The sequence below is a fragment of the Sinohyriopsis cumingii genome, chromosome 2 (genome assembly GCF_028554795.1).
Source record: "Sinohyriopsis cumingii isolate HCF-2022 chromosome 2, ASM2855479v2, whole genome shotgun sequence".
Taxonomy (NCBI): Eukaryota; Metazoa; Mollusca; class Bivalvia; order Unionida; family Unionidae; genus Sinohyriopsis; species Sinohyriopsis cumingii.
Genome location: NC_142962.1, coordinates 72,446,879 through 72,460,176, shown reverse-complemented (window position 1 = coordinate 72,460,176; position 13,298 = coordinate 72,446,879). Strand labels below are relative to the sequence as shown.

Genomic DNA, 13,298 nt, shown 5'->3' with positions numbered 1-13,298 from the left:
CACTTTTTCGCTTGCAGCTGAATGTATGACAAAATCTTGTAAATGCAACAGATATAAAATTTTTCAAAGGATTGCCATGAAATTTGATAAATATTATAATTTCCATCTGAAGATGAGCAAATCCACTAAGTCACTTTGCTCCTGCAATTTGTGTTATGGTTGTTGCCATTTTTGACATAAAGCTTAATGCAAATTATGATAGAACCTTGTCATTACAAATAATTGTATAGTGTTTAAGGGATCACCTAAAACTCTGGTCTGGCCAACTGCTCTTGCATGTGGATATTAGACAGATGTCGGTCAGGTGAATAGTGTTAGACCCACTTGGTCCTCTTGTTTATGGGTATCTGTGAACTTGGTAAATACTATGTTTATTATCGAAAGTTGTGCCTATTGACGAATGCTTTTAATTAATTATTAAATCATATACATATGTACAGCCACACTACATATCAACCATTCTTTCTTCCCTGGTCCTAGGCAACAATTTGGAGTGTGTTTCTTGGCAACAACCTCTGGGAATGGGCTAAGAGGACTAACTTTGTAGTCTGGTGCCTTAATTATACATTCTTTGTTGGTTTTTTTTTTTTTTTTGCATTCCACTATATATATATATATATATATATATATATATATATATATATATATATATAGAGAGAGAGAGAGAGAGAGAGAGAGAGAGAGAGAGAGAGAGAGAGAGAGAGAGAGTTATACCTGGAGTCATGAAACTTGGTAAGGGGTTGCATCTTGACATGTACTATACCCTCATTAAAAACATAGGTAACTGTGACCTATATTTCAAGTTTTTCTGACTTTGGTTAAATTTTGTATTTTAATTTTTTTTGCAAGCTCTGGTCATACTAGAATCATGAAACTCAGGCATGTGCCAGGGCATGGGCTGGATTGCAATTTTTAAATGTCACAATTAGCCACACTGTATAAAATCCAAACCACACACACAGAGCACTCTTCGTGCTGGAATAAGCAAACTAGATTATTATGTCCAACTTACTGACTTTGGATTAATTGTTTTTGGTGCATGTATGTATGTGATTTGGATTTTTAACATAGCTTGAAAAATGTTGCTGTCATATGGCTATGATGTATGCATTGTGGCAGTTTATAGAGATATCTAGCACTGGCATATCATGCTGCAGACATGTAGCTTCATGTCCCATCCAGTCACATTATCCTGACACCAGGCTGACCAGTCCTAGCACTAACCTCTTAATGCTAAGTGCCAAGCGAGGCAGCTGCTAGTACCATTTTTATTTAGTCTTTGGTATGACTCAGTCGGGATTCAAACCCGTGACCTCCCGCATCTGAGACTGGCACTCTCACTTTGGCTGTTGGAGTGGCCTGTTTGGTTCATGACCGCATAGCTTTTTAGCATCCTGTATAGAAACTAATATATTAGGTAGTTATTCTACTAGAAGCCCCTTCTAATAAAACCCCCTTTTTTCACAACCAAATAGAAAATGTACCCTATTGAGGCTTTTAGATCCATATATATCCATTATGGTATGTCCAGATAATTAAAACAGTACATGAGTAATCCAAAAACTGTTAGAAAAATCAAAAAGATTCAATTTACCAATGTTTTCAGTCAAACAGTAATGTACATAGTTAAGAATCAACACAAACACATCAAAATGAAACATGCTGCCCCCTTTGGAAATGGCACCACCACTGAGGTGTCTGTTTGAATAAACACTGTACTTAGAATCATGAAATGTGGTGAGCAGATGTATCTTAATGAGTACCATGCTCACATCACAAAGGTAGGGTACAGTGACCCATATTTCACACATTGTATGTTGTACCTATCAATGCTAGAATCATAATCATTGATCTCACTCTCTCTCTCTCTTTCTCTCACTATACATGTATGTATGTATATATATATATATATATATATATATATATATATATATATATATACAAACACATATACACACTCTAAATATTTTGGGTGTTATTCATGTTCAGATCATGAATCATGAGAATCAGATGCATCTTTGTTAGTATTACACATTACAACCAATGGTCACTGTGACCTACATTTTATACTTTACCACTTTACATTAAGCATCTGTGTTTAACTCATGACAACAGTAGATTTGTGCATGCATTATACATCTCGGACTACATAGAAGGTCCTTTCTGACCAGCACAGTTAGAATTAGGAATAAATATGTTTATTCCATGGTAAAATTTTCATTAGTGAGTACAGAATGCATGTTGTAATAGGTTACCATGAACAGGTTAACTGTAATTAATTAACTTATGTGGACTGCCTGCTTTTTATGTGAGGACTTGTATATTGTGGCTGATCATGGTAATTACTGGTGTATTAATACTGGCCGTCATATATAGCCTATCTTGTGCTGAAAAATGGCGTTAAACCCTATAACAACAATAACAACAACTGGTGTATGAACTATGCTTCTTTTACTGGCTATCACTCAATGGTTACCCACAGCCTGTGACTTGCACCCAGTAAACTCAGGGATCTAGTGGAGATAGCAGATTTTAAGAAGAATGATTTAAAAACAAAGATTATTCTCTGGTTTTTATCAACTCATTATAGTACCTCTTCTTTGATATTGTGAAAAAGAAATTTGTTTTTTATCGTTTATGTCGTTTATGCCCAATCACATTATGTATGGATGGATGAATGGTTTAACAGTATATCAGCACAATACAAGCTACATTGTGCCAGTTACAAGTTAATTTCTAAAGAATATAAAGATTTATTTTCTGCTTTGTAGTTAATGTTCACAATGGATGCTGAAGACTACTAAATGATTCATAGGGGCCTACTTTTTTATTTGTAGGTTACATTCTTGTTGTTCCAAGAGTTACTGTTGTTTTTGACTTGCTAAATGATGCAAGATATAAAAAAATTTAAGGGAACTACTCTTGCAGTTTTCAGTGAATTGCTGTGAAATTTAATGCATATTATTATCATCATTAGAAGATATGTGTGTTGAAAAATTATTGTGCTTACTACTTTCAAAAGGGTTATCCATATTGTTTTACTATATATAGATTCACCTCTATCATTTGTGTAATGGTGGGATGTGGAAGAGGTAGTTTTATATTTTACTTTTCCTCAAGTTTTGTAGCCTAAAAAAAGCAGTTGCTGTACATGTCCTGTAAAAAAATCTGTTTGGTGGGGGAGAGAAAAGATTATGAAAGCATTATTAAAAGAAAAGTGGTGTTATTGAGAGAAATTTAAATTTTTAAGAAATTTGACAACCTGTCAGACTACAAGGAGAAATTTGCTGCTCCTTGGTAGTTTTATTTATGAAAATAACTTATTTTCAGATATATTTCTGGAAATTGTGTCAACGACATTGGTATTTGAGAAGCAGACTTTTATTTGGGGAATTTATTTATAAAATATACCAATGGTGCAAGTCAGTAAATGCATATTCATTGAGATGTTTTTGTTTCACCTGTGTATTGTGAGACATGTTAAGTTTCTGTGAAGTTTTTAAAATTCATATCTTTACTTGACCAGTTGTATTCAGTTTAAGCTTTGGTGTCATATTTCTAAAAATGCATCATGTTTGTACCCTTATATGTTAGGATTTCTTGTCTCACCTATTTCAGCACAATGCTGCATCATCATTAGGCCTTTCAGGGTGGACATTCAGGGTGGACATTTTGTTCCATGAGATCCCTCGTTATATATCTCGTTATACAAAGTCTCACCATCCCATGTTACAAACATGTTCTAACGTTTTGTTATACGACAGCCAACTGCAACATTTAGTTGAAGCATTTGAAGAAATCAGAGCCATTCAGACAAGGAAACCAGCATTTTTTTCAACAGTCTCATAGGGGTTGTGAGTTTGTAGATAATGCAGAAATCCCCAAAGCAATCCCAATGACCATGATTTTGGATGGTAAGACTTTTTAAAATGCTGTCTTTTTCAGGGAGCAAGTGCCCTGGTCCAAAGTCACTGCCAGGCTAACAGTCCCTGTTACCTTTATCTGATCAAAATGGTTCTAACAGGGGCCATAACTGAGGAGCAGAACACCAGGGGGCGCCGCATCTGTGCACCAGAAGAAACTACATGCTGCTTTGGTTTTGTCACTTCAAAATGTATTCCATTGGTACATACAGATTCACTTTCTTGTCATCTGTAATAATAATAATAATAATAATAAAAAATTTCAGAGGATACAAATCATTTTGACAAATATTAGCTAATATCTCTTGATGTTGTCAGTGGCAAACAATTTTATATACATTCCATACATGTAGACAATATTTATACAATAAGATTATATTTGTGAGTTAATGTCATGCATAAATATTGCACTTAAAACTTCTGTAAATTATTTTTCATGTTTGTAACTGATTTAGGATTACATAAAAGAACTAAAAAGAAGCAGACAGAATATATGGTATGAGATACTATGTCCTTGGGTAGTTGGGTCATTCCATTTTTAAGACAGTAAAGATTGTCAACATGCTTTGCTTCAAGCAATGGCTTCCAGTCATGACATCCAGTATATGTAAATGACTTTTTAATTGCATTAGTTCTTGGTTTTGGCAGATTTAAATGTAGGTTTCATACTGATCTTAAAAAGTACTTAAAGATAATATGCTGGTTTGGACAATCAGGTCTCAGGTAAAAAGGTGTTAAATTTTTAGGGCTTTATAACCAAAATTTTTTTATAACCAAAAATATATTTATGATATGACATTTTTTTGTCAAAAGGAAACCAATTTAAAGACTTAAGCATGTCAGCTGATGGTATCATTGGATCAACATCTAGTATTATTCTAGCTGCAAACATTTGAAGTTTGATTCATACCTGTGTTGATGATGTAACCATGTATTCAGTTGGCTGAATCTGATTGCATTAATGATGTAATCTCATATCTAATTGGCTGAGCTGTTCAACACTCTTGCTACGTTTCTAATCAGATTTTTATCAGACTTAAGTAGTCCTATATTAGGAAGACAATGGATGAGTCTGATAATAAGCAAGACCTATGCATTTTAATGATGTAATCTCATATCTGATTGGCTAAGCTTGTCATCACTCTGGCGACTGAATTCAATATGATTTTGATCAAACTTACTTTTACATTGTCATTATCATGGACAAGTTCTATAATAATTGATAAATGCTGATATTAATGAGATACCTTGTGTCAGAGCCAAGCTTATTACCTCTCTCAATCTAGAGACTATATTTTTCATACAGTGCCTGTAGCACATGCTGATGGGTTTATACCATCAAGATCATGGATGGCTTCAGTTATGAGAAAGAGACTGCACATATTAATGATGCATTTATCTTTAGCTGGAATTTGTATCGGGATATATTAAAATAAAATGTCAGTTCAGCTCCTCTCTATCAGAAGCTGTAAGAGTATAAATAATGAAACTGAGAATCTTGTAAATGGAAAATAAATATATACTGTATCTACTGGGCAGTTCAGCTTTGGATGAAGTGGGTTAAAGAATCATATTTCAGATTTTTCAAGGGTTACCATCGTCATTTTGAATGTCTTTTTTTATTCGTTCTTTCAGATACCCTCATTCCCAGTCTACACTAGATCAGGGGAGGTAACTGTATCTATAGACCTGCTTTGCTCTGATTTGATACTTAAAGAAGAGGAATTGAAGAAGCTCCAATATTTCCACAAGTTCCTGTTCTCCAATGTCCTACATCTAGAGAAAGATCCCATGGAGTTCTGTCCTGAGAAAGCTTCACAAGGATACCTACTGTTGCCATTAAACACTGATAGAGGTATTTTTTTGTGTGAGATGTGCACTGAACTGACAAATTGTATGTGAGTTAATGTATTAGCATTCTTTTTTCTTTTGTAGATTGTTCAGCATTTCAGTTGACTTGTTGATTTTTGTGCACAATTCAGTCTTCAGTCTAGGGCATAGGACTATTTGCTGATGATACAGCATTATATATAATAGTTGACAATCAGATCGCAGCTGGCTAAATCTTAAATAGCCATATTCAGAAGATACATGTATAATCCAGATGTTGGCTAGTTACATTTAATCCTGATAGGACTGATTCTGGTGCTAATAACAAGAAAACGGAACCAGAACCACCATCTTATAATATGCATGGCCAAATCAAACCTACAAGAGATTACTTAGCACCAACATTTGAGCCTTATATTAAACCGTGATGCCACTCAGCACGCACAAATTAAAATCATTTCCGACAAAGCCTTGAAGAAATAAAATGGTTCAAAATGTCTCAAATTCAAAATAGATTGATTATCATTGGAAAATATGTACAATTCTTATATTGTTCCAATTTTTTATGGGGCCCCAAGCGGCCGAGTAGTCTAAAGTGCTCTCCGTTATGGATCACTGCCATCTCACCTCTGTCTGCGTGGGTTCGAGTCTCGGATTCGGCCAATTTGGGTATGTGAGAAAGATTGCCAGTAGCTTTTCGTGGGTCGGTGGTTCTTTATGGGGTTTTCCCAGTTCTTCCTCCACCAATAATACTGGCCGCCATGTATAGCCTATCGTGTGCTGAAAAATGGCATTAAACCCTACAACAACAACAACAACAACAACAACCAATTTTTTACTTCACTGGGACAATTGTACAATGTGTGATGAAAAAATTCCTGGAGAAAACAAATGTCGAGGTGATGAAAATAATAAATGGTGCAACCAAAAGTGAATCTCCCTCACAAACCATTAAACCAGCAGGGAAAGTCTAAGCTCTTTAGTCATTACAGGCATAAACTGCTTCATTGATTTAAAATTAACTATGGACTAGATCCTGGATATCTTCAAAATGTGATTAAACCTTTATTTATAAAACATAAGACCTACTCCATTTCTCTTCAAATTATCTTCGACCACCAGTGTGTAGAATGATTTTTCTCTATAATTCATTTCTACCATCTACAATTCAAGTATGGAACTCGCTATATGTTGAAGAAACAAACCATCCACACACAATTTTAAAGCCTATTTGAACCACACAAAAAAAACCTCCATATTACTGCTGGTGATAGAATGTCTCAGATTATGCATGCTAGGCTGAGAACAAATTGTAGTAACTTAAATTACAGTTTATGTATGAATCATATATCTAATAAGTAAGTATTACTCCTGTGATGAAATTGAGAATGCACATACGCTGTCCTTTAGACTGTTCCAGATATTCAAATCTTAGAGAGTAAATTCTATACACACTCCCTTTCACTCTTACGACTGAAACATTATTATTTGGCAACCCTATGCTAACTGTAGAAAATAGCACACAAATATTTTAACTGCAAAATTTAGGATTACCAAGAGATTTAATTAATTGACTGAGCTCAGAACTGTTTGAATCTCAATTAATTAGTTCTTATTCATTGTTGTGCTTTGTATGTAAGTTTATGCGTATTTTCTGTATAACCATTTTTAATGGCATAGAGATCACTGATGTTATATTTTGTTACTTTTGGGGAGACAGTACTAATAAGCTTACGCTTTCTAGTGAATCCCCCAAAATTGCATTTGAGAAAGTTTCTCAAATAAATACAGTTTAAACTAAATGTTTGCAAATTGAAGATCTATTTCTAGCCAGTGCCCATATATGACAACTTCTTACATACAAAAAGTAAAAACAGCGTAGAGTAATCAGTATTAATGCTCAATGGATGAGAATCAGTCTATCATGATATTCTAAAATATTGAGATTATGCAATTTAAAAAAATCACTCCCTTCTTTTACAGCATTATCAAAGAGACACATGATCGATGAAATCAACATTTGTATTGAATTGTATTATTCCTTTCATGGAAACATTAGGTTAAAGTACCTGCTGTTCTAACTCCAATAGCCATGTTATGTTCCGGCCTTCCAGACTTTTGTGTGTACAGTCATGACACTTAATTAGCAGTGTACAGTCATGACACTTAATTAGCAGTGTGCATTCATGACACTTAATTAGCAGTGTGCAGACATGACACTTAATTAGCAGTGTGCAGTCATGACACTTAATTAGCAGTGTGCAGACATGACACTTAATTAGCAGTGTGCAGTCATGACACTTGTATACACAAAAGTCTTTAGAGCAGTACTCACATCATCTAATGAGAAATAAGTCATGGTGGCTGCTTTCCATGCTTCACAAGAATTAATTTGGATTTTTAGCCTTCACAGGGCAGGCAGGCAAACTATGTCATTCTGTGGAATTCTTGTTTTAGGTGTTCTTGATTCTACTGGTTTTGTACAAGCCACTGTTTACAGTAATGGTTGATAGTAGTCATCAGAATTAGATGCAATGATATTTTGTTTTGGTTTAGAGAGTGCTTTACAAATAGCAAGTGAATGGTTTATCTTTAGTTGGAAAAGTCAAAATAACTTGCTTTTTGTTTCTTGTTGCTTATGTGTCAGGTTTGTCTCTTTCTCTGTATTTCAGATCCTTCATTACTAAAAATCGACTGGAACTTTGTTCACAAAGTGGAGGAATCCCCTTTCATTAGAAAAGCTCCAAGAGGAAAAAACTTGACTGTACCATTTGTTTTCAATGAGGAAGATTTTGAGGATGCAGTTGTAATGCCATCATATCGCAACATAGACCAGCCACAGCATTTTTATGTGGCAGAAATTCGAAAGGATCTTAACCCCAACAGTCCTTTTCCTTCCCCAGAATTATACAAAACTTTCTATGAGTACTACACTTCCAAATATGGTCTTGAAATAACCAATCGTGAACAGTCACTACTTGATGTGGATCACACATCAGCACGACTTAATCTTCTTATACCCAGATACATGAATCAGAAAGGTGTTGCTCTACCAACCAGCAGTGCCGAGACTAAGAAGTCTCGGAGAGAAAATTTACAGCAAAAACAAATCCTTGTCCCAGAGCTTTGTGATATCCATGTGTTCCCAGCCTCTTTGTGGAGAAAGGCTGTCTGTTTACCTGCTGTTTTGTACAGAATGAATTATCTTCTCATTGCAGAGGAAATCCGTGTAAATGTAGCCAAAGAAACCAAAATAGGTATAGTAGAGCTACCAGAATGGTTCTGTTTTCCAAAATTGAATTTTGGATTTGATACCAATCCAGAAAATTTGAAGAAAAGTGGAGAGGAAGTGGAAGACCAGGGGTTGACATCTGGTGAGGATGAAGACGAAGAAAAGAAAGGAAATAAAAGTTTCACCAGTACTACCAAAAATGAAGGTATAAACACTGCTGTTGCTGGTTATAAAGATGCAATTGCTTCCATTCCCACGAAACATGAAGAAACAAATGGAGCCACTGCCATTAGAATTCATGATGCGAGTACATCTCTTGACAACAAAATTGAAATTCCAGATAGCAGTGGAGAAGTTGCAAATAACAATGTTGCCACCAAAAATGAAGATATAATTTGCACTTGTACCACTGCAGGTAAAGATACAAATGTTATCACTGCCACAAGAATGGACAAGACTTTAACTGCAACAAAAATTACAGATTTGGTTGATGTGGACTCATCTAGAAACCATGATACAACAACTGGCTCTAAAGACGATCAAACCAGGAAGAATGAATATAGTATAACAGAGGATCATGGGAACTGTTCTGCTGAGCCGTGCTTACCTCAAGGTCAACATCTGAGAGAGACAAGGACACATTTTGAAGAAAGTATCACCTCTGTTTCCACCACCTGTAGACCAAATAAAGTAAATCATTCAGTTCTTGAAGAAAAATCATGGCATAAATCAACGTGTGAATCAAACCATGTGAAGAAAAATTCAGCATTTCCTAATGATGTATTTCATTATCTTAAGACACATGATTCTTCAGATTTAGACACATCTGTAACATTAATTCCTAACAGCTCCATTGAATCTCACTTGTCAGTTGTCAAAGATATACATCCCAGTTTTCAAATAGATTATACAGGATTATCTAGCTCGTTGCAAAAAGATACATTTGCAAAAGATGAAAATCTGCTAGCTGAAAAAGAGATGGATGTGGAAATTACTATCATTAGACATGATACTGAAATGAGGAACTTCATCAGTGCTTCTGACCAAAACAATCAGCACTCTCTCATGGCTGTTGCAGAAGATGGGAATTTCAGTGGTGACACTGAGAAAAAAGAAAAAACTGAAGCGACAGTCAGGAATTGCATCCAAGATAATGCTCAAGATAGTGAAATACCCGTTTGTGCTAATCAGTCCCATCACCAGCTATCAGATACAGTACAGAACTGCTGTGATCCTCAGAAAATGAATGAACTTGATAAAGAAAGTATGGTTTTAATCAGTGAGTCAAGTGATAAAGAAAGTACATTAGTAATAAATGATTCCAGTGATAAAGAAAAAGAGAGATATGCTTCTGATGCAGAATCTGTGTTTATCAAAGCCGATTTTGATATGTATGAGAGGAAAAGGCATCATTCTGATGATCTGAAGGGGATGATGGAGAATATGAATGATAAAGTCATTGATAGTATAAGTAATAAAATCTCAGGCAAAAATGGATGTGTGAATATGTTTTGTTCACAAGGAAGATCCCCAATTAATGAACATGTTGATTATGTTAGCAGTGCTCATGATAACAGAAAAGATTTGAAATCAGAACATAATTTAGAAAATGATGTGATCAAAAGTAACAATAAACAAAGTCCTTATGATTATGTGAATATTCATGAGGCAAAGCTGGTGTTAAAACCTGGACAAAACATTGATGATTTAGAGGTCATAAAAGACGGTGATGTCATGGTCACTTTTGATTCAGATGTCAAGATCAGTTCACCCCATCTGCAAGAAAGTGATATTGAGGTCACTACAAATTCTGATGTAGGGATCATTTTTCAAAAATCAGACCAAAGTGCCTTCTCAGAGGTTGATGTGTTCAAAGATGTTGGATATTTTACTACAGTCGGTGAAAATAAGGGAATGGATTCAAAAGTAGATGACAGTGTTAGAGAGCCAGGCATACTAATCTCCCTTGATAAGGACATAGAGCTCAGTACATTTATTGGACCCAGCCCATGCCTAATCCTACAGGCTCTCACAATGTCCAATGCTAATGACTTCTTTAGCCTTGAGCGCCTTGAGACTATAGGGGATTCATTTTTAAAGTACGCTATTACAGTGTACTTATATTGTACCTATCCAGGAATTCATGAGGGGAAGCTGAGCTATCTGAGGAGCAAGCAGGTTAGCAATTACAACCTATATAGGCTTGGCAAAAGAAAAGGGTTGGGTGAGTGCATTATTTCATCAAAGTTCGAACCTCATGAGAATTGGCTTCCACCTGGATTTATAATAAATGAAGATAAAAGAAAGGGACCAGTTCCTAAAGTCCTGGTTGTGCCACAGACGTCATCTGGGTCTATTACAGTGGCACATAGTTCAAGTCCAGAAATAGATTGTCAAAGTGCGAAAGAAAAAGAAGCTATGAAAACAAAATGCAGCAGTAATGGCAGCCAAGTCAATACAGAATTTACGAAGTTTAATAAAGAAATGGAGGAGATAAGCCTAATGCAGATGGATGAAGAGGTAGAAAGTGAGGAATATACTGAAGCAACACAGGAGTTACACCCATACAGCTTACAGGTCCATCATAGTATACCAGACAAGAGTATTGCAGATTGTATGGAGTCACTGACTGGCTGTTACCTTACATCCTGTGGAAAAATGGCAGCTCTGCAGTTCATGTCGTGGCTGGGTCTGAGAGTCCTGCCGCGTAGGGAAAATTTAAATGAAAATCCACAGGTATAGACTTTTATTTAATTATGAATGTGCCTGTACATCACAAAATAAAGTCATCTTTTATCCTGTAGCATACTTCATGGGAGTTATAAAAGTGATAAATCCACATGATATTTTGCCATTTTATTATCAGCAAAGCTGTGTTATAAGTAATCACATGAAAACCACAAAAAACAATATATGTGATGTACAATGAGTAAAACTATAATACCATATGTACTTGCTTACAAGTCAAGGCAAGCTGTAAACTTCACACACAGATCTGCCATCACATGATGTGCCAGCAGAAACTGGGTACATAGTTTGTTAGGAGTAATCAGTAAAATAAACAACATTGACACTTATCTGCCAGTGCATTATGCATTATGGGTTAATGATATTTACAATTGGACTTGATTTATAAATGAGTATATATGATAGATTTTTTTCTCAGCAACCAGCAACTAAATTCAAGTGAAACAAGTTATTTAGCAGTGATATGAGTAAATTTAAATAATTCAGTTGAATCCATTACAATATGTTTGTTATATGGGGGTATATGGACCCATTACAATATGTTTGTTATATGGGGGTATATGGACCCATTATACAATGTTTGTTATATGGGGGTATATGGATCCATTACAATATGTTTGTTATATGGAGGTATATGGATCCATTATACAATATGTTTGTTATATGGGGGTATATGGATCCATTACAATATGTTTGTTATATGGGGGTATATGGACCCATTACAATATGTTTGTTATATGGGGGTATATGGACCCATTATACAATGTTTGTTATATGGAGGTATATGGATCCATTATACAATATGTTTGTTATATGGGGGTATATGGACCCATTACAATATGTTTGTTATATGGAGGTATATGGATCCATTATACAATATGTTTGTTATATGGGGGTATATGGATCCATTATACAATATGTTTGTTATATGGGGGTATATGGACCCATTACAATATGTTTGTTATATGGAGGTATATGGATCCATTATACAATATGTTTGTTATATGGGGGTATATGGATCCATTACAATATGTTTGTTATATGGGGGTATATGGACCCATTACAATATGTTTGTTATATGGGGGTATATGGACCCATTATACAATGTTTGTTATATGGAGGTATATGGACCCATTACAATATGTTTGTTATATGGGGGTATATGGACCCATTACACAATATGTTTGTTATATGGGGGTATATGGACCCATTATACAATGTTTGTTATATGGAGGTATATGGACCCATTACAATATGTTTGTTATATGGGGGTATATGGACCCATTACACAATATGTTTGTTATATGGGGGTATATGGATCCATTACAATATGTTTGTTATATGGGGGTATATGGATCCATTACAATATGTTTGTTATATGGAGGTATATGGATCCATTATACAATATGTTTGTTATATGGGGGTATATGGATCCATTATACAATATGTTTGTTATATGGGGGTATATGGACCCATTACAATATGTTTGTTATATGGAGGTATATGGATCCATTATACAATATGTTTGTTATATGGGGGTATATGGATCCATTACAATATGTTTG

General features: G+C 35.0%; 1 protein-coding gene across 1 annotated transcript in view; it reads left to right on the top strand.

Annotated features, from left to right (window-relative positions):
* The window catches only part of LOC149805153 (endoribonuclease Dicer-L-like), a 69,049-nt gene that overhangs the window by 37,061 nt on the left and 18,690 nt on the right, over positions 1-13,298 (top strand). Inside the window, exons 10-12 of the mRNA XM_089947892.1 lie at positions 3,946-4,125; positions 5,559-5,790; positions 8,426-11,721. Coding sequence (XP_089804018.1) covers positions 3,946-4,125; positions 5,559-5,790; positions 8,426-11,721 — 3,708 coding nt within the window. The remainder of the gene's footprint in view (positions 1-3,945; positions 4,126-5,558; positions 5,791-8,425; positions 11,722-13,298) is intronic.